This window comes from Phacochoerus africanus, chromosome 5 (genome assembly GCF_016906955.1).
Source record: "Phacochoerus africanus isolate WHEZ1 chromosome 5, ROS_Pafr_v1, whole genome shotgun sequence".
NCBI lineage: Eukaryota > Metazoa > Chordata > Mammalia > Artiodactyla > Suidae > Phacochoerus > Phacochoerus africanus.
Genome location: NC_062548.1, coordinates 136752509 through 136776886, shown reverse-complemented (window position 1 = coordinate 136776886; position 24378 = coordinate 136752509). Strand labels below are relative to the sequence as shown.

Here is a 24378-nt window from a genome sequence, read left to right as displayed (position 1 = left end):
CTCCAGCTACTTCAGTTCTGGGGACACCACTGGCGTTCTCGCCTCTCGACGTGTGAGCGCTGGTGGAGGACGGGTCTTTTGCCCCCTCCATGCCCCCTTTACTGCCTCCTCATTGCAATCCCAATTCCTCTTGGGATGTAAGCAAACACAAAACAACCAAGCAAGCAAACAGGCCAACAGTTTAACTGAAAACCTTGCAACGGCATCCAGAAAAAGCCGTGTCTGGCTTTAGCCGGCTCTCCACGCCCCCCCCCCCCGCCCCGTTCCAAGGAGGAGAAGGAAGAGCGAGGGGTTTCCTGATAAATTTCTGGCCTTTAGCCCGAGATCTTGGAAAGGTTATGCACTTGTCGTTGAAGCCGCTTTGAGAAGGTTGGGCAGGAGCGAGAACTGGGAGACAGTTCTCACCACCTTGGACAAAACCGGAGAAGCTGACCCTCGACGGCCAACCTGCCCTGTGCTCGCAGGAGCTTTGCAGGCCGTGCTGCCAGAGGACCAGACCTTTGTCGTAAAAAGGAGGGCAGGGGTCTTCTGCCCCACTTTGCTGTCCCTGCCGGGCTACGCTTACGTGGCTCCGAACAGAACTACGCACGCCTGCAAAAGGGACTTGGGAGCCATGTGGAACCCACAGATAGGCAATGGAGCAGAGCTATGGTCAGAGAAGGAAGACCCGGGAGAGGCCGAAGCCGGCGCTCCCCCTCCCCCTCCCCCCGGCCCCCCGGCAAGTCCAAATCCTCAGCCTCGCCCCCGCCTCTCTCGGCCTTTGGGGTTTTGACTGTTTGTCTCCACCCTCATTAATCTCGGGGGAGCAAAGCGATCTGAATTCCATTTCACGCCCAAAACAAAATAAAACAACCACAAAACAAAAGGGGTCAACAGCTACGGCCAGCGGCTGTGCTGAAAGGAACCACAGAGACGGGAGAGGGCACAGCCAGGCGGGGTCCACGGGGCCGGCGTGGGTCCGAGCGCCTTGCTGGGTTTCTCCGCGCCCAGACTCTGTCCTGAAACGCTCCCTGCAGAATTCCAAACAGGCGCCTGCCGTGTCTGGCCACCGGAGCCTCCCGGGGCCAGCACCCTGCTTCTTCCTAAGGGAGCTCCGTTCCTCTCAAGGACCCACCCACCGGAAGGTTTCTGCGTGACTGCGCCCCAGCTGTAAACACACAAGCTGGGTCTCCTGGTCCACATGACCCCAAAAGCAAGCTTGGTGCTCCACTGAGCTCTGGCCCGTGGCCTCTAGCAAACGACCCTTCCTCGTACCCCGCACCTGCCAGGGTCTGGCCTGCCCCTGCCTCCCTGAAGCCACGGTCAGCACCCAAGCACCTGCCGCAATGGGATCCCACCCGGCCTCGCCTAAGGGTCACCGCCACACGGTGTTTGGTTCAAGCGATGCTCACCCTGCCCGTGGAGGCACGTGCACACACTGAGAGGAGAACACACGCCCGAGTCACGGCGAAAGAGGACGTTCTGATTGGGGCGTTTACACAGCAATGGCTTTTCAGACCAAAGGCCTGAACGTCACGATGGTGAAACTCGATATTCGGAAGGAATGGAACAAAATGCGAAGCAGAAGATCTCTTCCGGAACTAACACGGAAGACCGTGAGGGGTCACCAGTCCCTTCTCGAACTGCCCCTCACTTTGCTCAGAGGGTCCTGCGACTGAAGGCCCCGCAGGGCCGAGGTCCTACACCAGGGGAAACTGGAGCCGCCGCGAACGGAAGAGGACGCGGCCGGGTCTGGCCACACGAAGTCCCTCGCTCGGGTTGGAACTCCACCCGCCCATGTCAGACGCAGTGACTGCCCAGCACCGGCTTAAGTGCGCAGAGCTGTGCACATGCGGGCCCAGGTACTTCGCAAATGAAAACCTGGTTGGAACTGCCGGAGCGGGTGGTTTCGAGGGCCTTGCCACAAAGCCAGCGCCGTAACTGCTTCCTACATGATGGAGCAGTGAGGGGGCCCGGGTCCTGAAGGAACTGCCATCCAGCTCAGCCCGGGACCCGCCATGCCCTGCATAGCAAACGGCTCCCATCACTTCCCATCTCAGGAGAATTCATGCGCAGTCACTGCCCTGGTGCGACACGATGGGTCATTCTGTTACTTGCCGCTTCTTTCGGGGATGTTTTCCCTGGGGGAGGGTTCACCCATAACTATCAGGAGATGACACTTTTATAAACCGTGATGCCACCTACGCAATGCAATTTGTGAAACAAGCGCCTCATCCCCACGGACTAATTGTCACCGACCTGCCACTCCACATGGACTGTGGTTTGCCCGCAGGAGCACGGGCTCAGGCTCACGGTCCCCGTGCCGTGCGGGCCGCCCTGGCTCCCCCTCCACACAGCTCCCCCTCCACACAGCTCACGATCCACCTGCTCTGACATTGGGGCACTGAGCCGCTTTGTACGCGGCTCAGGCAGACATTCCTCTGCTCTCGAGGGTCCCAACCGCACACGGCCGTCTGGAATCGGCTCCAAGACACGCTCTGCGGGGTCACCTCCAGGCGGCCTCGCCCTGCAGCCCAGGGGCCCGGCCCTCGCTCTAGCTGGGGCTCTCGGGAGGCAACTTACGGTAGGTAGAAATATTACCTTTACCATAGTATGGCTTTTTGACATGGCTGTCGCCGGACTTAGCCTTCCTCTCCTCCCCGGGGAGCGGCCTTGGCGACGGGTCCTCGTAGGACCTCAGACTGTCCCGCCGTCCCGCCTCCAGGGCCATCTTCTCCCTCATGGCCTTGGCCCGCTCCGTCTCCAGGGCGATGGCCTTCTCCAGGAGGGTCAGGTTGCCCTTGGTCATGTCGAAGACCTCCTCCGACCGGTCCGAGGCCACCGAGGCGGTGTCCTCGTCCCGCTCCTGGCAGCCGTCCTCCTTGGCGCAGCTGGAGAACGTTCTGGCCCTGGGGCTCAGCTGCTCCTCCAGCCGCATCAGGTTCACCATGTCGGAGTAGTTCCGGTCGGGCGTCCTGCCCGCGAAGTCGTCGTCGGGGCGGCCGTGCGGGCGGAGGCCGGCGCTGGGCTGCGGGGCGCGCTCCTGCGGGCTGCCCTCGCTCAGCTTGCGGGCCAGGTCGAAGCACTGGTTGCGCAGACACTCCAGGCTGCTCAGACACACCTCCTCGTCGCTCTCCTCCGCCAGCTTCTCCGCCAGCCCGTTGTTGGCCGCCTTGCCCAGCATCACGTAGTTCAGGCCCCGGCCGTCGGGCGGCCCCGCGTCTGCATAGCCCCGGTCGCCCGCGCCGTCCCCCAGCACCACGCCGTGGCCCTGCGCCAGCAGCTTCAGCGAGTCCACCGTCTCCCTGACCACGTCGCTGTCCAGGTCCAGGCTCAGCTCGGCCTTGCGGCCCAGGGGCTCGTTCTTGTCGCTGTCGTCCTCCAGGCTGTGGGAGGTGCTGCTGTTCATCTCGGACTCGGTGCGGGCGCGGAAGGCGGCGTCCTCGGCGATCTTGCCCAGGTTCAGCAGGGACTTGGCCACCAGCTCGTCGTAGTTGTCGTACTCGTCGTTGTTGTTGTCGTCCTTCTCCGTGTCCTGCATCAGGCGAGGGTTGTGGCAGTTCAGCTGGCGGCCTTCTGCAAGGAGGACAGAGACAGGGACAGGAAAGAAAAGGCAAGGAGACGTGGCTCGCACTCGTGGGGCCCCGCCCGCCCGCCCGCTGCCCGCCCCCCCCCCCCCCCGCCCCGTGCCCGGCAGTGGCTGTTCCCTGGCGGCAGGGCCGCCCCCAGCACCCACGCGGCCGCGGCTGAGGCCCGGGGCGCAGGGGACCAGGGTCGGTGGGGAGGATGCGTAGAGGGCTACCCTCCCCTCACTGCTCCACTAAGAACTACCCTTTGCATATTGGCTTCGGAGCTGCACGGCACGCGGCCAGGCTTTCTAAGCGGGCCTGGGCTGCTCGTGTCACCGCCCTCCCCAAGCAGAGGTTCACAGCCCTGCTTTGAAACTGTCTCACGGCGGAGCTCAGGCAGCGCAGGGAAAGCTGAGGTTCCCGCTGGTCAGGCAGGGGTGCCACCGACTTGGGGCGGTCAGCGTGGACGCACCCCGGTGGTGGCAGAGGCTAGTCTGCGTGTTCTCCCTCGGGGACCACTTATCGGGATGCACAGGGAAGCTGCAGGAGTGTGCCCGCAAAAGCTTAGAAAGGAAATCTGATTCCTCATCTCAGCGGGTTGGAGAGAGTGGGTGGGAGAAGGTACCAGCAGTGACCAGGCGCCTGTGAGAAACGGGGCTGGGGAGAGTTGGTGCAAACAGAACAAGGCAGCACAGCCTCCGTTCTATTCATCCGCCCACAGCCTCTGGAAAATTCTGGTGAGCTGGTAGAAATAATGTGCGAAAAAGTGTCACATCCAGTCGCCAAACCATCTTTAGGAAGACGCATTCAGAAAAGACCAAGTTAAAAACTGCAGGAAGCCCCCTCCCCATGTCATCTGCTTAACACAAAAGGACTGCGTGCGACCTGCGCCTCCCTTCCCGAGGCGATGTGGTCGCTGCCGCGTATGCCGTAAAACACAGATGGCGCTAAACAGGTTCTCCCCAAAGGGAGCCTCCCCCATCTCAGGGCCATTTCCAGATACGCTCTCTGTTTCTAGGATTAAATAAACCAGAGCAAGAAGGCTTTTTAAAGTTTATTAATGAGGAGATGAAGCATATGGGTTAGAAGATACCAGCTGACTCAGAGCTAAGTCGTGGAGCCCAAGTGTTTTCTGGCTGGACTTGGTGCTGGCTCCTTGGGAAAGGCTTTTGTTGGTGAACCGGTTTGGAAATCAACATATCAATAAGAGAAAACCGCATCCTTGCTAGCCCAGGCAGGGAGCCAAGGCGTTTGCGAAATCCTACAGCTCTCTGAGCACCAGCCGGTCACATCTGCCCCACAGCAGTCAGAAAGCATCACTAACTGTAGGAAGAGCGTCCCTCTTCTGGATAAGGCCTGGGAATCACTCTCCTTAGAATGAGGACATGTGTCCCCCAAGGGCAGTGAGAGGAAGGAAGACAGAACCCACAAGCCAGTCGGAGGAACTGGGCCTGGTCACCTAACAGCACACGACCCGGCGCGGGTTAGGCTCGGGGTAGGCTCTCGGCTCTCAGTGGAGGCGACCCTGCTGTCAGGGACCCTTGAAAACGTGACTTGTGGTCTCCTTTCAATTTACACACTTTGGTCTTCATAGTTGTGGCTGATCAGAGAAGGGGTGTCTGGACAACCAGGCCACGTGACTGCCACACAAACTGCTCCTTTTTGGTAGCCAGCACCACCGTACCTACCACGAACCCACCACGAGATGAATCCACAAGTTATGGTTTGACAACAAGATACGTGGACATGCAATAGCTGGAAGCTTCTGAACATGGACCCTAAGAGTCACGAAGGCTTTTCACGCTTCCTCCTCACTCTCTTGTGAGACCCGACCTGTCCCCCTGAGGAGCTGGACGAGGAGGAAGCTCAAGCCAGGGAAGAGGGGCCTGCACCCAGGCCCCTCTCAGTGAGGACCCAGCGTTCATGACGCCTCAGCTTCCCGACCGGCGTGTCAGCCACGTGATTGTAGTTGAGTCTCTAAATTCAGAATCTCGGGATCATCTGCTCTTCATTCGCCCCAAATAGGAAGGGGTTTTGACGTGATTTCTGAGCTCCCCCCATATTCCTTCAGTGTCACACAAGAAGGGGACACGTCCAGGCTCTTCAGTCATCAGATACCTGTCCGTTCCCAAGTGCCCTTCCCTCAAGGGGAGAAGAGGCTTCTTCACAGAGGAGGGGGGCTGGGAGCCAGCTGGGAAGGTCCCTACGCCTGCCGTGTAGTCAGATCGGGATGGAAGTGAGCGGGCAGGTTAGACCACGCGGTCCGGCCCGAGCCCGAGCTGCTGCGAGATGCTGTGACCTGGGCCTGGCCCTGAGCTCGGACAGGAACGCCGAGAACCCGGTGCCTGTCAAGACCCCAGGGGGGACGAGCTTTGCGTCCTGGTGGCCGGTCTGGGGCTGGCCCCCGGGGCGGGTGCGGAGGAGGGATCTGGGGCATCCATGGGGGGATGCGGGCGGCGGCGGACCGCGCACCACGTGCTCTCCCTCCCGCGAGGCTGCGGAGCCGTGGGGCGGCGGGCGGCAGGGCGAGCACACGCCGGAGGGCCGTCCTGGCAGGCGGGCGGCGTTTCTCGAGTTACCCGTGTTTACCTCCTTGAGAACACATGTGAAATAAAGTCCCGTCTCAATCACGTGGCCTGGTGGAGGGTCAGGCGGCCAGCCCGTCCCCAGGTGGGTTCTCAGCGTCTGCCTCTCGAATGCACGGTCCCCCACAGAGAACTCTGGGAACCCCAGCCTGGGCTCCGTGCTCCCAGGCAAGGTACCTTCCGGTACGGTTTTGCTGAGCCGAATCATGGAACGGACCCCAGGCGGCAGGGGCCGTGGGACTCGGGCGGGGGGTTTTGGTGCCCATTGTCCGCCCCCGCCCAGCATTCCGGGCCGGGCCGGCCAGGCCCCGCGTTCACCCGCCCAGTCGCGGGAATAAGGTGGTACTGAGCACCCAACCCGCAGAGACTCGGGGGTGCCCGGAGCGGGTCTTTCTGCGGTCGTCGTCCAGGAATAGTGTTTGCCGCAAGAAAGGGCGCTTCACGGGAGGGCCTGCAGGTCAGGCCTGCACTGCGCATAAAGAGCACGGCCACTCAGATGGAGTTTTAAAGAGAGGGCCAGGGCACCCGAGTTTCCTCTGGGCTCTTCGACACGCGTCTCTCCCCCGCCCAGCTGTGGGGGTGCAGACAGAGAGGAAGGCCCTGCTGGGGTGCAGCCCCGGGCTCACCTGCTGGAGGGGCTCAGGGCACGGTCACGCCGGGGTGGAGACGAGAGACGCACCCAGCCCCTCGCAGCTGGGCAGGCAGAGCCCAGGCAGCACAGATGGGGTCCAGGCTCCGCCACGGGCCCCCGCAATGTCTCCTCGCCAAACAGAACCCTTGTTTTCACAGAGATTCGGGGTGTCTTTTGGATTCCTCCCTGAGCGCTGTGAAATGCCGTACGGCTAATTTTTATCTGCCCTGGATCGGACTGTTATAAACTATTTAGGCTCAGTAACCGCAATGAGAGAACCAAAACTTTTCTTTACAGAAACAGGCAGGCAGGGCAATTCTTCCCTCCAGCTTCACGACTAGAAGTTGATGCGGTTGGAACTCGGTGGATTGTAACCTTGGGAACATGAGCACTGGCTTGATTTCGTAGCTTGTCTCTAAAACTATGTCTGAGACACACCGTCTGATTCTTTGAATGTCTAGTCCTGGTTGTGTTACCACTATTCTTTCTGGCCATTAAAATCGGCTGCAGGCAAGCACACAGACAACCAGTTCAAAAACAAACAAACATACACAAACCATAAAAGAACAGAGAACAGCCACTTGCTCAGAGCAGAAATTGCCCTGGGTTTACCACGTCATGGAAGGTGGGGTCTAAGAGCCCCCCTGGTTTCTTAAGACATTACTAGGTGTTTCTTTTGGATTACAAAAATATCGAAATTCAGTTTTGACTTGCAAATACAGAAATGCGGTAATATATTAGATTCTAGTGAAAAGACGATGGTGTTTTAACAGCTCCTGCAACCACAGGAAAGAAGAAAAAGTGGTGACCATCACGCAGGCCCCGTGGACAGGGTCCCTCTGCTGAGGACGTGAAATCAGGGAGCACGGGGTGACAGCTCTGGCGTCAGCCTCGGGGCCCCGTGAGAGGGAGGCATCACCTACTGTTCTCCTGCAGGTGACAATAGGTTGATGTGCTCTCCAGGTCACCCTGTTGCTGGGTGACAGAGAGGGATGCCACCCTGGGATCCGGGCCAGCTCCACCTCCTTCCGCAGCAGCCAGACCTGCCCCGGCCTCACCGACAAGGCCCTCTGGGCTCCTCCCTGCTGGACATCCCACTCGCATCCATCATAGGCCCCGGCTGCCAGCCACGCGGGGGGCTGTGCAGTGCTCCTGCTCTGAGCTTCCTCTCCCAAGGGGGCCTGCTGAGATCTGAGGTTTAGTTATGGCACCAGCTGTTGGCAGCTGTGTGTGAGATGCCGGCTTACTTGGTCCGGTGCCTGGGGGTCCCGGCTAGAGAGTTTGAGTGCAAGCTGACGGGGAGAAAGGCTTTGGACGTCAGGAACACCCTGGACTGGGTCCAGGGTCGGGGAGCAGGAAGGGACTGGGCAGGTGGAGGGTGGAGGGTCACGATGCCCAGGCATGAGGCTGGGCAGGAGGACAGACCGACCACGTCACGTTTCACGGACTCTGGCCCTCTGATGTCACGTGACTCCCGTGGCCCCGTCCCCAAGACCAGATGGAGCTGTGAGGGCTCATCCTGCAGGTGCTGCTTTGAGATGTGGGGTAGCAGAGCCCTTCCCACCCGCCCGGGGCTGTGTCAGAGCCGCCAGCCTAGGACCCGGGGTAGGGGGCAGTGTGGGGCCTGTCACAGCTCTTCCCCCAGCGACCAGCACTGGGGCCCCGCAACCCGCCCCCCATGAACAGTCGGGGGCTACACTCGGGGACTCCCAGGACCCTGGCAGGCACCCCAGGTCCTCGGGAATGGAAGGGGGTCTGGAAGGCGGTGGATGGGCGGGCGCATGGCCGGGTTCTGTGTTTGCCTCCTCTCTGGACGGTATCGCGTTTCCCGATTCATCTTAACCACGTCGCTACCTGCTCTCGGTTTTACGGGGACAGACGATGCCTGTTTATACATTTTAACAGCAGCTCCCGGTCATCAGAGGCAGCAGGATCCCTGCAGACGTGTGCCCACGACGCTTTCATGGGTGCGTAGCAGGAAGACGGCCACTTTTCACACGCTTAGGACCGCGGGCTCTCGGTGCTGGGACAAGGCATGGCGGTCATTCAGTCCAGGCTCTCACATGGCACCTCAGCCCAGCTGCCGTCACCAGCCTGGGGGTGGGGACAGGGCAAGCCTGCGTTGTCCTGGGCCCTTAACCCCCTCACATGGAGCTCCTCCTCTTTCCAAAGCTGGTGACTATTCTGGGGATTATGATGCAGCGTCACCCCAAAGATGAATTATCCAAGGAATGAAATGATCCAAGTTGAGGGGGCTTTCCTCTGCCCCCTATTAATTTACGGGCACTAAGCACAGTCTGGGAAGACAAAGTCCTCGCTAACTGGACGGAAACCTGAGTGTCTGTCTCCACGGCAGGCGGTCCCACAGAAGAACCAAGGTGACAAGCAAGGAAGGCGCCTGACTCGAGGGTGAGGTGCCACGGCCGGGTCCGCGCCAGCCGAGAGGAAACACTCCCGCTGCAGCCGAGCCTGGACAGTGAGACACGGCCCTGGCCACACAGCCCCCGACGACGAGGCCCTGCTCCAGGGAAGATGAGGAGGAGGCGGGATTTTGCCAAGAGAAGGTTCCCAGGAAAGTGCAGCTCTAGGTGAGCAGCAGCCAGGTAGAAGACGGGATGGTTTTGGCTGAGGTTGTTTAGCTAGATTCTTTCAGTGAGGATTTTATTCATTTTTATTTTTTAAATTAGATACAGTCAATGGGCACAATGTGCTTTTTCAAAACTTGAAGTACAGTCGGTCTCCAACGTGGTGCTGATATCTGCTGTACAGCAAAGCGACCCGGCCACACAGTCTTCTCCTCGTGTAACTGTCCCTCATGGTCTGTCCCAGGAGACAGGACAGAGTTCCCTATGCTGCACAGCAGGACCTCACTGCCCATCCGTTCTCAGTGTCACAGTTGGTTTGCATCTACTAACCCTGGACTCCCCGTCCATCCCATTCCCTCCTCCTCCCCCTTGGCAACCACAAGTCTGTTCTCTATGTCGTGGGTCTGTTTCTGTCCTGTAGACAGATTCATTTGTGCCGTATTTTAGATTCCACATGTAAGTGATATCATATGGTGTTTGTCTTTCTCTTTCTGACTTACTTCTCTTAGCATGAGACTTGCTGGTTGCATCCATGTTGCTGCAAAAGGCATGAAGCCATTCTTTTTCATGGCTGAGTAGTAGTCCATTGTGTATATGTACCACATCTTCTTAACCCATCCTCTTGTGATATGGATGTACACTGGGGAATGGTTACTGCAGTAACACACCCATCACTGTGTGTGTATAGATGCATAAAATCCCAAGGATAAATTCTCCAAGAAATGAAACATCCAAGTTGAGGGGGCTTTTCTCTGCTTCAGGTAGGAAGGCCTCCTGGTCCTCACTCTTCCTCGGCTGGAGAGAAGGGAGGGGCGGGGGGCGAGCAGGGCAGAGGTCCCGTGGGTCCCTGGCTCGCGGAGCTCCAGGAGCCCAGGGCTTCGTGGGGGCACCAAGATCTCTTCTGAATATGCGTCTCCTAAGGGCGGGCCCACTGCTGGACGTCCCCGGTCCTTTGGCCTGGACTCCGAGAGCTTGGGCTTCCTGGGGGGGGCGGGGGGCGGGGCCGCCGGCCCTGGGCTCACGGGGCCTCCTCCTCCTCCTCCGAGGATTCACCGCCTGGCGTTTGCTCTGTGACGCGGGCAGTCTGATTCTACCTGCACCGTTTCCTTCTTCCTCCCGTGGACTGCAGGGTGTTTCCTGCCACAGCTGGCCGCGCGCAGAGCCTCCCGGTGGGGCTGCTTGCGGCACAAGCGGCATGTAGACGAGGCACTGGCCCACGTGCGATCCTGAGAACTGCGCCCACGGCCACAGTTTTGTCCCCAAGGACGAATAGCGTGCCTCCTGCCTCCTGCAGAGCTGTTGAGAACGGGTGGTCGATCCGCCCACGTCTGCCCTGCTGACTGTGCCCGGAGTTTCAGGGTCAGTTCGGGACGGCAGGAGCCCGTGGGCCTGCAGAGGTGGGAGCCCCCCGCCTGCAGTGCTGGGGGTCCTGCTGTGGCGGGGGGGAGGCTCCTTTGAGTCCCTCTGGGGGTCACTACCCCACGACCACCCCACAGCTCAGATTTGGGACGACAGCTGGCATCTGGCAGGGAATGTCCTTCACGGCCAAGCTGCCCGCTGCCGCCGCCGCCTGGGGGTCTGACTCCAGGCAGCAGGTGCTTCTTTCTCATGGGGGCTCCTCACTGGGCAAATGACTTTGGCGCGTCACACGCAGTCACCCCAATGCACTTCCAGCTTGGCTTTCTGAGCTGCGTGTTTCCTCTGCGGCTATTTCTGGGCTTCAGTCTCGCTCCCGTTGGCCACACTCGCCTGCTAACCCCCAAGGGGCCACTTCACCGGCCGGGTTTTCTGGGCCCGCGTGTGTGCAGCTGCCTCTGCCTCCGTCTCTGTAAACCAGGACCCGCGCTTTGGTCCACGCCGTGAGCGTGCACCGGGCTCCCCGTGGTCCACGGGCTCAGGGAGGCGCCCACCCCCAGTGTCCCTGCTGAGACGCTCACAGGCCCTCCCCGGCCCCACGCCTCCACTGTCCCCACCGCGCCCTCCTTGCCTGGAAGCCTTCTCGGCCAGAGGGGAGCCGCGCAGCACAGGCCCTGCACCGCCCACCGTCTGAGGCAGAGCAGCCTTCGAGGTGCAGGGGCCCCGGGCTGGGCAGCTGCTTCAGCTGTAACCTGAGGACCTACCCGCACAGGGGACCGGGCTCTGCCACCTTCCGTTTACTCGGGTCAAACACTGGCTTTTCCAGACGCATCCTCCTCAGACTTCAGACTTCAGAATGCCCTCTCCTTGGGGAGGACAAGGCATGACACCTCCTACCAGGTGACAGGGCTTCTCATTGGCACAGCTTTGCTTGGCCCGTTCTGACGGGCCTGGGGGGGCCCAGAACCCTGCTTGTTGGTGCACCTGACATCTGTTGACGGAGCCCTGCTGGGGCGGAGCGATGCCCAAGGAGGGCCCCCGGCAGGCAGCCCTGGCATCCCCGTGCCGTTGGAGGGGGAGAAAGGAACAGGAAATCGGCGAAACCTGTGATGGCGGGTGTGACCGGTGCTGTGCGGGGACAGGAGGCCGGGCCAGCCTGTCATCTCGGTAGAGAGCCCAGCGAGGCTCCGGGGGAAACACGCGAGGGGCGAGGGTCCCAGCCCAGGAGGAGGACACCGCAGGCGCCTGAGGACATGGATTTTCAGCGCCCACAGCTCTCGCTATTGTGAGTTAGATTTCAATCCTATGAATTTATACGTAAGTCAACACGTTTGGCTAGGGGCTCTCGTGTTGGCCAGCACAGGGTCAGCACGGGACAATGAGTGGAGCGAAACTCTGATTTTAACTCTCACAACATATACTGTACACACACCCCCCCCACACCCACACATACACATATATAAAATTTACATAAAATTTACATAAAATTTACATGCAGATTTAAACAGCGGATTTTGTATATAGAAGCCACCTTCCACCAGGTCACTGGCCGAGCGGGTAACGGCTCCATGAGTCCTGGGTGCTGCGGCAGTTTTATGGGCCCTGGGCCTGGTTTGGAGGGTGACACTGGTCCTGAGAGGGAGGCGGGGCTTGTCCGCCTGACGTGTCTGCAGGGCAGGAAGGACGCTCAGCCCGCAGGGGGTGGGCGGTCCCTGCGCCTCTGGTGCCCTGTCTCCAGGGAAGAGCCCGCTGCTCTGGGCTGTGGCCGGGGAGAGCCGCCCGCATCTGCCCGGGGCCTCCAGGCTGCATCTGACTCTCCCGTCCCCTGCCCCGTCGGCACGGGTGGAGGTCACAGTCAGGCGTCCTATTTTGCCTGGAGCCAGACCGCACGTGTGTACAGTGTGGCCTCCCGAGCCTGTGGCGTGAGAGGAGGGGGCGGCGGAATCTGGCCGGCCAGCCCACACTGGCCTCAGGCCGCCACGTCTGAAAGGGTTACTGGTTTATTGGTTCTGGACGTTGTCCATGTCATAAGCAGAAGCATATGCTTAAAAATCTCCTTTAAGCTAAAGGCGGTAAATTGAAGGAAAAAGTAAGTTTCCCCAAGGATCCGAGCTGCATACGAACTTTTAATGTAGACCTTAGAGCTCTTCCTTAAAGGTTTTATATTAGGGATCTTAATGAACAGAATGTGAATGAATAAAGGTGCATTTAGTCATTAAGTTTTGAGGCCCCTTCTACTTGCAGACATTTTAGGTATGTGGTTTATCTAAGTTTGGGACTTCTTAAAAAATGGAACAGTCACCCCCACCGCCGACCCACCCAGACAAGAGCCACCTGAGATCCACAGTTTTCAGACCGAGATGGACTGAAACTCACGAACCCACTGCATCTCTCTCTCCACACACACACAGACACAGGCACGCCGCACAGGCATGCACACTCGCCATGCACACGCATGCACTGGCACACACATCACAGTCACACGCACACATCAAGTACATACATGCAGCCACAGAACACAAGGCACGCAGAGCACATGGCACACACGCACACACACACAGAGCTCAGAGACCTTTTCAAATTAACTGGAGGACCCGGGACTCCTGACCCGCAGAACGAGGCCGCCTTCGTTACTGCCGATGCTGCCCATCAGATGCGGGGAGAGTCTGTGAAAACCGCCACCCGACCGGTCAACAGGACGGTCTGACGGGCGGTTTCAACGAGTATGTTTGATCGGAAGGAAGCGGGCACCCCTGGCCCCTGCCCTCCTAACCAAGTTCCGTCCCCATCGGACAGAAAAGACCATTTGAAAACCCTGCAACTGCCCCTTGGTAACCCGAGTTCAAGCACCTTCAAGCTCTGCCAAATTTTGCTCTTGTTTTAACACAACCCTTTAACGCCTCTGTCTCAGCTTGTGGCTTCTAGCGCCGCGCTCTGCAAAGGAGCACAGCAAGTGTGTTTGCAGGTACACAGCCCTCTCTCACGCTATCACTCGTGCTTCTTTGGGGCAAAAAGGGGTGTCTGCACAGTCTCCATGTCCCCGTGGAACCCAGGGCACTTCCCTGGACACAGACAACACATGCCATGTTTCGAAGGCATCTGTCTTTTAAGTCAACGCAGCCTTAAAGCACCTGATGTCTCCGCCAGGCTCTGCCCGGGCCTTGGGCTCAGACTCACGGGAGAGCCCGCGTGCGGGCTGGGAGAGGGAAGCCGGCAAAGCCGCCCAAGCGACAGCCACCCGCCGTGGCCTGTGCTGCTCCCCTGCTCCAGCAGCTCCCTGCCCTGCACCTGCACCTGCTCGAAGCGACGCAGCAGCGAAGGAAGGGCATGTGTTATTATGCTCATGTCTGGACGGCAGACTCAGGCTAGTGAGGGTAAGACACGCGGCCACTCCAGCAGGAAGACACGCCTTCCCGTCTCCAGGCCGCACCCCGCCAACCCAGTACTCGGCACAGAAATTAAATTAAGACAAAGAGACGAGCTGGCAGTCCCTTCACGTGGACCTTGCCGGCAAACTGAATAAAAATGTGTTAGGTCTCTTACGCCTGTTATTTCTCGTTACCACGTAAACAAGAATTTCCCTGCTTCATGCACGTTGTTTGCATCTCGAATGTAGACGGCTTTACCTTGTGAGCAAGTTTTGGGCTTTGTATTGAAGGGTCTGAAAGGTCATCCAATACAAGATACAATTGTATTTTATAATTATGCAAAACTAGCTTGTAAGAAGGAAGTTTAATTTTGATCGCAGACTGATACCTAGAAACTCATTCGGGGGTGGCAGAGCCACACACTGCCATGTGCTGGGACACGAAACTTCCCGAGACAGCGCTCCCACGGCTGTCGGGGGAGAGGGGTTCGAAGCTGATCAGAAGCATCCTACTTTCTTCCCGCGGGGCGCAGCTGCGACCTCGCGCGGGGAACACATCTTTGCTTCTGCGCTGGCCTCCCAGCTCGGTGCTTTTTCTGCTGACTGCAGGACCAGGCGAGCGGCTACGTCTGATTTTCGCAGTCTGTCCACGTGGCGACTCATCAGGGACGCTTCCTGAGAACACCGCGAGAGCATAATTGGCTCATCAGTGCAAGCAGCGCATCGAGAGGGGTTGGGGGGCACGAGGCCACGGTGCAGACCCTCCCCTCATTCTGTCTTGTCTTGGGGAAATTCAAGCCCACAGACCGCCAATTCTCAGGATGCTTTAGTGACCCTGGGGCATCACCTTGTGTGAAAGAAAAAGCACCCTGGAAACTTGGCCGTTCAAAGGGGGCTGTTTCTCCAAGGAGAGTCCGCACAGGTGGGCTTCGTCTTGGGCTCCTTGCAAGGCGAGGCGGCTTTCTGCAGAGAAAGCGCACTGCGCGGGGCCTGCTGGCTGGTGAAGGGGATGCGAACAGCCCGGGAAGGAATGTGACAGCGCTGACCACACGCGCCAGGAGTGGGTCGGCGGCTGGGAGGAGCAGGGTGCTGCCCTGCGCCGACCGAGGCAGGCTGGACGCCACCCCACACCTGCCACTGCCTCTGCTCGGCGGGCCTGCCCGGCAGAGCGGTCCCCGTCCCCTGTGCGTTCTCCTGCGACTGGTGACACTCTCCCTCAAACCACCAGCTCCTCCTCAGGTGTCAGCTTCTAGGATGCACCGAACGTCTCCGGCTCATTCACACGTAGAACAGTGTGAAGCCAGAAAACCTTCAGAGAAGGAAAAGGTTTGCATTTTACCTATTTTAACCCAACGGTAAGTGAACTGTCTTCCAAGCTGAATTGTCAAGAAAGCCCCAAGATTCAACAAAGAGTAGCAAAGAAAGGACATTACATATGTGCAAGTCTATTTCAGAAAGAGGATATACTAAGAAATAGTTAGGTGTTACAGACGGCGGTGTCTGCGCTCATCTGGACAGCAAATTGCTACATTCTTAACAGGGAATTTTCCTTCCTGTCGGTGGGAAGATACGCTATATACTCGGCAGGGGTACACACACACCACTCATACCCGTAGATGTGTGTGTACCTCTTTTGAGGGGGCTGTAGTATGAGAATGAACTGGAGTTCACCAGGCATTCAATAACCGTCTAATCTATAATTCTCAACTCACAAGGTAAAAGGTACTATATTCGGACACTGTCTGCACTTAGATTTGCCACGAAAGAGGCACAGTCCCGCGGGAGAGAATCCGCTGACGGCCTCGTGGACCGGTGGCCACCAAGAGGGTCCACCGGGGGCGGGGAGACCGACCTCAGGACACGAACCCCGTCACCAGACACAGGAAGTCCCTCCCTGGTTTGCAGATACGGCCACAAACACCCTCCGTGCGGAACGTCCTGGCCCCTCACTGCGGTTCTCATGCGTGACGTGGCTCTGGGGGTGGACGCCCACACCAGCTGACGGTGACCTGGCACTAACCTTAGTCCTGAGTGAAAATAAAAGGCAGCTGTGGAGGACATGGAATCAGGAGGTGGACAGACACTGCCTTCCAAAGCCCGACTGCTCTAAACCACATGGCCGGGAGTTCGATGATCGGAAGTGAAAGCTTCCTCAGCAAAGCGACGTATCCTTGGATCTAGACCTTCCTGAAGGGTCCTGACCCTGGGGTTATGAAAGACCTGCTGTATAACCCACCTGGCACACCTTCATGGATACGGGATAATTAGGGGATGGGAACACCTGCTCACGGGGCTCCTCCAGTGGAGACTTTGTATAACAGAACAGCCTGGTGGAACTGACTCTGGAAGTCGGGTGTTGGAAGCGACTTCTTAGGAGGGATGGTTCTGTTCGATCTGGAAATCGAGCAGCCTTTGGCACCGGCCTGCACTGACCTTAGAGTGAGCAGAACCACACTGGAGGGTCCATCACACCGGCCATCTTTGATCTAAACGACTCCTGGGGCTTAGGATTTGCAAGAGAGATGATCTAAGCGAGAGTAAAGTATTACACTTCACTGCCGAAAATATTTGGTGAAATGGACCTATGTGTCCTATTAACAGAAGGGGTAGCCTAATGATCCGTCCATGCTCACCATGGCTGAACCTCTCCTCACTAGGTCCAGCTGATTCCTTTAGAGGTCACATGACAGGTGATTCTAGAAGGTGTTTAGCAGGGGAATCCAGAGCTGAATATGAATTCTGAAACCAGGAACCAGCCTGTGGTCGTTTCTCTTCCCACAGGGCATTTTGTTTCCGGAATCAGCCTCCTTATGTGCCTCTGATTTGGGCTCAACATTTGCTGAACACAGAATGCTGGTCACCATGCTGAGCTGAGCAGGTCATGTAATTAGACATTCCGAGGCGGATATTACAATTACGCAATTGTTTCCTGGTCTTATCATGCATCCATTGATTACGCCCATTTACTGGGATTCTTCTAGAAAAATCTCTTTAGCTTTGATTTGCTCTCTCACTTTTTAAATCAATTCTGTTCAAGTGTTCAGAGTAAACAAACCCAGTAAGTCACATTCTAAAGCTGCTTCGATAAAGCTCTTACCACTTTTCCAAAATATGTCACCTTGTACTTTTAAAATTATTTAAAATATGACCCAATGTAAACTAAAATTGAAAGTTTAAGCCCAGCAAAAGGAGAGCAGAACCTAAAATTTGGCTGAGGCACTTGGCAAAATGATGCATATTTGCAAATCTCTCCCACCTTAATCCATCACGCACACAAACACCCACAACTTCAAATATTAATGGCCACTGCTTCCCAAACATAGGACGAGAAAATAAAAGCACGATATTTAGTGCCATCTTCATAACAAGCCATGGGTAAGTTACAGATCATTAATCAGCCTCAACAGCGAATGATTTCACCCAGAACTACACGCACTTAACACTGTCCAGAAATAATGCGCCGAAAGGCTCTGCTCTCCAACCTTCCACCTATTTCACCACCCAGAACTGCTGTGTTAATTCTCAGCATGGAAGTCCTGTCCTCTCACTAGTGACATGGGGACATCTCTCCCACAGTTTGCTTGGTAGAACGCGTGCTGCCTCTGTTGGCGAGAAAGAGATTCTGGGGAGACCACCTCTTAGTCATGAAGCTTATGTGCAGTGTGTGTGCATTTGCGTGTGCAAACGTGTGTATAGACACATTCGTATTATCACATACGTGCGTGCATGTGTGTGAACGTGTGTACAGACACAATGGTATTATCACGTGTGTGTGTGTGTGTGTAAAGACACATTTTGTATTACCGTGTGTGTGTGTGAACATTTGTATTATCACATGTATGCGTGTATATGTAAACGTGTGTACAGACGCATTTGTATTATCACGTGTGTGTGTGCGGGTGTGTAAATGTGTACAGAAACACTTGTATCATCACGTGCATAAACGTGTGTAAGACAACATGTCTTCTCACCCACCGGTGTGCAAGTGCGTGTAAGCGTGTGTGTAGACACATTTGCCTCACCCGCGTCAGTGTAAGCAGCCAGGTGTTCTCCGAGAGACCGTACCCCACTCTAAGCCCCGGGACGATGCCACGCGTCGGGCCTCCCGGAACCAAGCAGCGCGTGTTCATATACCCCCCCCCCCGCCCTGCCCGCCCGGTGAACAGGAACCAACTCGCACCAGACCTAAGAGCAGGCTCCGCCCGTGGCGGAAAGCCCTGTCCTGTGTGCTGAGCAATCAATCAGCCTTTCTCGGAATTCAGACTGGAGAGGAGGAGCTGCGCGCTCCAGTGAGAAGAGTAAGGACAAATCGTCCCTTTCTGGTCACACCCGGTTTGCACCTCCCTGGGCAAACTCTGAGCCAGGACAACAACTCAACGCCTCAGAAAACCCCACTTCTTTCTAGAGAAGAAACGACTTCCTGAAAGGATTGGCTTTTACGCCCCGTTTTTGAGTCTGATGCTCAGAGGAAGCTGGAGAGAGAAGCAGAATCATCTTCAATGCGTTGCCTCCAACCAGCCGCCACCTGGTGCGTCCCCGTCGCCTGCCTCACCCGCAACAGCACGGCTCAGACACGTGGCCCTCGGTCCTGGAGGGAGACCGCGGTCGGGTCACGGCAGCGGGCCCTCCCCTTCCGATCCCTGGCGATCGCTGCAACGGGGCCACAGAACCTACCACGGCAGCTCACGTGCCGGGGTCAGCCGCGCTTCTGACTCCTGGGGCGGCACGTGGCCACACCGTCCCAGTGCATGGCCACCCGTGTGGTCAGTGCCAGGATCTCGTGGCACCTGAGGAAATGCAAACCTAAGGCCAGGCTTGCCAGCCTCACCTCTGAGAAAAGTTCTAAGCCGAACAAACGTGTGCACCGGGCATGTTTCGGCGAGTCCTTGGGATGCCCGGTCTGCCTTACACTCGAGCGAGACCCCCTCTAACAGCCAGGGGGTGGCCGAGGGGATTCTAAGAGGAACGTGAGACCCAGAGACGGCTGCGCTTCCCAGCGGGGCCCGGGCTGCCCTCGCCCGCAGCCGTCACTCGCCGCTGTCGTGAGCACCAAGACCGGCCAGGCTCCTGGGCTCGGGCCTGCCCCCCCCCCGTCCCCTCGAATCCATCAGGGTTACCGTTCTCCTCGTCCTCGTCCTCGTCCTCGTCGTCCTCGTCCTCGTCCTCGTCCTCCACCTCCTCGCCGTCCTCGTCCTCGTCCTCGTCCTCCACCTCCTCCTCCTCCTCCTCCCGCTCGGCCTCCTCGTCCTCCTCGTCTTCCGAGTCCTCGTCCTCCTCGTCCTCCTCCTTCTCGTCCCCGTCCTCCGAGCCGTCGCTGTCATAGCAGTCCTCCGCCGACGAGCTGTCCGCTTTCACTGCGAACGGTTTTCGCTTGGGAGCGGGTTCCTGGGGCTGTTTGTCCTGCGTTTTCCTTTTCTTGGCCAAGGGGCAGCCGTATACGCTGTCGGAAGAGAGAGAAGGTCTGCGTTACAGCCTGTGAGGGTCAGAGCAGCAGGGGCCCCGGCAGAAGAGGCTGAGGCTCAGCACACGATGCGAGCGCACGCGCGCGCCCACGTGTGTGCCGGCACCTGTCCTCGGAGCACGTGACACAGGAGTGCAGCTGGCGTCTGTCTAGCTGCGGCTAAGTCTCTGTCTCTTCTCCCGGTCCCTTGTCACTACCACCCGCGTGATCTCACGGGGCCACTAACCACGTCCCGGAGGACGGCTTACAAAGCTCAACATCGAGCCGTCCACAAGCTCCCCCCCATCCTCCCAGATGCCTGCTGGGTGTGACGCACGTTTAAAACGAGGGCTGGTTCATGCACATACTATAGTAATGCACACACGCCTGTGGAACCACAAAGATACACATGTTGTGAAAAGCTGCGGGTCGATTTGGATTTGTACAGGCTTGAGCTAAAATCACATCTGTGGGCAGACGACCCACTGGGAGAGCACGGACCACAAACGCCTGCTGATGGCAGCAAGTGTCCAACTCAACCTCTCCCGAACGCGCCAGTCCTGCCCCAGCAACACGGAAGCTGCCTGGTGCGTTTGGCAGCCAGCACGAATCATGCTGAAATCGGCCCCAAATTGAGTGAGACCTTTACAGCAGGAGCTCATAACCTTCCCGTGAGAAAGGGCAGGTTTCCAAAGCTTTGCTGTGAATTAGAATTCTTTTCTTCCTGGAAATCCTATGCACATACTGCAAGGAATGGGGAACACGCCACATGGGAAAACGCTGCGGGCAGCTCCTCCATTCGTCTAAAGCAAGGCTACGATCTCCACCACTAGCGGAACACTCTGGAAGGGATGCCCGCAGACTATCACTGGCTCACCTGGGAAGGGTGAGATATTTATTCAGTCACGAACCCATCCAGCGCCTATTTTGGGGGAGCCTGCTCTGTGCTGGACTCTGCTGAACAGGAGATTCAGAGGTGAAAGGCACACACCCACACTGCAAGTCACCTATGGTCCAATGGAGACTCAGACATGCCTGTAATTCTGCTTCAGAACCTCTGGTCACCATTTACCATGGGGCATCAAGTACGCAAGGAGTCATGAGCTCTTATCAGGTAGGTGTGGAGTCATGGGATCTCACCAAGTAACCAGGGAGTCATGGATGCTCATCAAACACCTGGAAGTCACGGGTGCTCATCAAGCACCTGATGAGTCATGGGCTCTCATCAAGTACCTGGGGGCTCAGGGATGCCCATCAGGTACCTGGGGAGTCATGGGTGCCCATCAAGTAACCAGGGGAGTCATGGGTGCTCACAAGTACCTGGGGAGTCATACTCCAAAAATAGATACTGAATGAACAGGCAGAGCATAAAATACACATTGGTTACTATGTCATAAAAGAGGGGCCGGCAGTCAAGGGAGCATGGGCTCCCCAGGAAAGGCTGCGCAGGAGGTGGGCTGGAAAGAGACGCGCAGGGCCCCGGAGGAAACGCGGAGAGCCCTGCCGGCTCCGAACAGCCTTGCGGGCTGACTGTGGGACTCTGGAGCTTTACGCAGGGACCTGAGTTATCTGAGCTCTTTCAGGCCATCCGTGATGCAACCAAACCTGCATGTTGGGAAGGGGACGGCAAGGGTGTGGGAAGGACCCATCAGCGGGCCCAAGAGAATGGGGACGGGGCCCAAGGCAGGAGGGCCTCCTCCCTGTGAAACAGGCGGCAGTGGGTCTCCCACCTCTCGAATGTTCTCGTCTCTTAAAGATGCACCAATCGAAACAAGAGTAATAGTTATTACGGTCAGAAAATGACAAAGAAAACAAATATTGGCCTACAGAGAATTTCTCATAGGAGATAAATGGATATCTGAGATTTCTTTCACGCGAACGTCTACATGGGTTTGGGGGGACTCTGAGTCTGTCATCTCGGACAAACAATCCACGGTGTTGCCGGATGGCACCTCCCCTCACCGCCACCCCTGGCAACCCGTCAAGTCCAGCTCCTACCAGCCAGCCTTCCAGAGACAGGGTCCTGGGTCTGAGTGCCAAGTGCTCACTCTGCGTTTATACGAACCAACCAGCAGGTGTGAGGCTTGCTCCTCCCGTTCTTCCCGACGCTGCCGTGACCTTGCAGGTCGAGAGGACTATCGGGCCTGCCCATCCCCCCTCTTCTCTCGGTTCATCCACACTGTGCTGGGTGGTCTGCTCCGTGTCAAAGCCGCATGTGCCCCAGGCAGCCAGGCTGCTCCCACCATCAGATGCTGGAAGTGATGTGAAACCAGGTGGCTCCGTGCGTCTCAGGACCGTCACTCGGAAGGCCCCGCCCCGCTGGCGGCGGGAGCCTCTGCAGAAGGTGTAGAACCTGCCCTGGGCGGGGTTCTTGGCCCTTCCTTACGCTCAGCTGCCCCCGGGCTCGAGACGGCTCGTGTGTCACTCGGCCCTTCCACGGTCGGGCTGCAAGGTCGGGGTGGGAGAACGGAGCTGCCTTCTCGCTCTGCCTGGGTTGGTTTCACTCCTTGGCCTACACTGCTGTAACCCATTTGGATTCCTTTTTCCCCCGGCCTTTTTGGAATTAGCTGGCCTCAAACTTGCAGCATCTTCTGCCAGTTCCCACGGTTTGATGCTCAGGCTTTTGCGGGCGGCCACTGCGGGAAACTGCAAATGCCACTGCCCTCCAACATTAAACGGATGCGTCCTGTGCCTCCTCCAGCTGCCCCACGCCCACCAACGGCAGGTGCCTGGTATCTACTGTAGCCAGGACAACCGGATTCAAGCCCACAGGACAGACGTCACTCTACTTGCGTCAAACAGCACCTGGATGGAGGTCGCGCCGGGAAGACGGGTGCCTCGTGGTCTATGAAACCCAGTGTTGGGAATATTTCAAAGTGGAGCCTTGGGGGGCAGTTCCAGGACGGGCGCTGCCGAGTACGGCTCCTCAAACCAGAGGTGCGCCCATCGTGTCTGTGCCAGGGTGGCCGGCAGGACAGAATCTGCACCCCTGAGGTGCACTCTCTTCTACCTGGCAGGGGAGGTTGGTCCAGATTCTGGAAAAGCCAGCCTGCCTCCCAGCTGCCGCCTCACCCGGACTCATCTGGGCTCATGTCAACAGAAATCCTTCTAAAAAATGCCAGAACCTCAGTTCTGGAATGTCCCTGGAATGACAGAGCAAAGCTGGGGATCAGGTGCCAAGGTGAAACCCCAGGTGGAGACCTTGGCAGGTGCCAGTGCGGGCCCTTCAGCCTCATCTCCCACCCCTGGGACGGTCCAGGCTCCGCTGCCCACGGTGTCTGATGGAACCTTGTGTTTGACGGTCGCTCAGTAAGTATTTGCTGAATGGACAAACTACAGTTTTTCCCATTTAATAAAAGTGGAAGCACTTATCATATCCTAGCGTAATTATGGGTTGACATACTGTCTTTCTTCTTCACGAGATTGAGAAGCCGGCTTGTGTTTCGTGGATCATTCCATTTTTAGAGCTTCAACCTCCAGTATAGGAGCCAGTAGTCATATGTAGCTACTTACAAAATTAAAGAAGATTTTATGCAGTTCCCTCGTGGTGCAGCAGGTTAAGGATGTGGCGCTCTCACTGCACTGGCTCAGGTCCCTGCTGGGGCGTGGGTTCCATCCCTGACCCAGGAACTTCCATAGGCTGCAGGCATGGCCAAAAAAAATTACAGATTTTAACCTTAATTCCTCAGAGGCGCCAGTCCCATTTCAATGGCCTCTGCGGCTAGTGGCTGCCACACTGGACACAGGCGCTCAATAAATAGCGCCGAGCGAGAAATCTGGAGCGGGCTCCAGAGGGCAGGCGAGGGTGAGGGAGGATCTGAGGTGCCTCAGATTCCCGAAGTGGGACTTCCAGAAGGCCCGGTCTTCTGGCCGCCAGGGAGCGTGCCCTGGGCCACGCCAGCAAAACCAGACGTGGCCGTCCCAGAGGACCGGGTCCTGCCGGGAGAAGGCCTCCCCTGACCCAGCGCACCAGCCGCTCCCAGCAGGGCCCGGCGGCTGTGCTGCCGCCTCTGCCCACCCCGAGCTGGGCCGCCCGCCGGAGGCCAGGAAAGGCCGGTGGGCTGTGACGGGCTGCTCCCAGGTCCCCGTCGCTGGGGAGCTGCCGAACGCGCACTTGTGTGTCTTCCCACCGCAGACCCTTGAGAGTGTTCGCGGGCCTGGTGACCTGTAAGATCACGCGGTGCATGTTTCACCCGTGCTCGAGTGACTTAAAGTGACCAATGGCCGCGCCCTCAGCTCCAGGCGCCTCCAGGCGCTGAGATGCCACGGCCTCCTCTGTTCCGGTGGGTCCCTTGGCACGTCTTTCGGTTGCTGGAGCTTTCACAGTCTTTCTGGTGTTACCTTGATTTAAACGACCCTTGGTCTTTTGTACCGGGCTTGTCTGGAAAACCGGTTGTGGGCTGTGGAGCCCCTGCAGCAAACACGTGTATGTGAGACAGTGCGTGTTGCAGCTGCTCAGTGCCACTTGCACTGTCACCTTCAGTGTCTCTCTCTCACTTCCCCGATTCCTTCCTTTCAGCCGCGCCTGCAGCCTTCCCGGGTCATTCTGGGTCAGGGATCAAAGCCAAGCCACAGCAGTGACAGTGCCGGGTCCTCAACCGCTAGGCCACCGGGGAACTCCTCGCTCCTCCAATTTTAATAAGAACAAGAGGCAGAGTCTCAGAAGCTGAAAAACACATCTGGCAGAGACGCCCCACCTGCTGAGGGTCTGTTCGTGGAGCAGCTGCCCGTGGAGCAGAAGCGCCAAGGTCATTCTGAGGCCCACAGGGGTGCTGGTGGTGACTTCTCTCCTGCGGCGCCTGAATAGCCTCGGCCGTGGGAAGGGCAAATCCTTGGAATCACAGGGTTTGAACCCGACGCTGGAGT

The 24378-nt window shown here is 57.8% G+C and overlaps 1 protein-coding gene across 6 annotated transcripts in view; it reads right to left on the bottom strand.

Annotated features, from left to right (window-relative positions):
- The window catches only part of MYT1L (myelin transcription factor 1 like), a 140013-nt gene that overhangs the window by 81766 nt on the left and 33869 nt on the right, over window positions 1–24378 (bottom strand). For 4 of the 6 annotated variants that reach the window (XM_047782721.1, XM_047782725.1, XM_047782722.1 and 1 more), the window contains 2 exons: window positions 19190–19512; window positions 2587–3555 (listed from right to left, as the gene is read on the bottom strand). In XM_047782721.1, coding sequence (XP_047638677.1) covers window positions 2587–3555; window positions 19190–19512 — 1292 coding nt within the window. Of the gene's footprint in view, window positions 1–2580; window positions 3556–19189; window positions 19513–24378 lie in introns of all 6 variants that reach the window. The other 2 variants (XM_047782719.1, XM_047782723.1) reach the window with 1 other exon arrangement.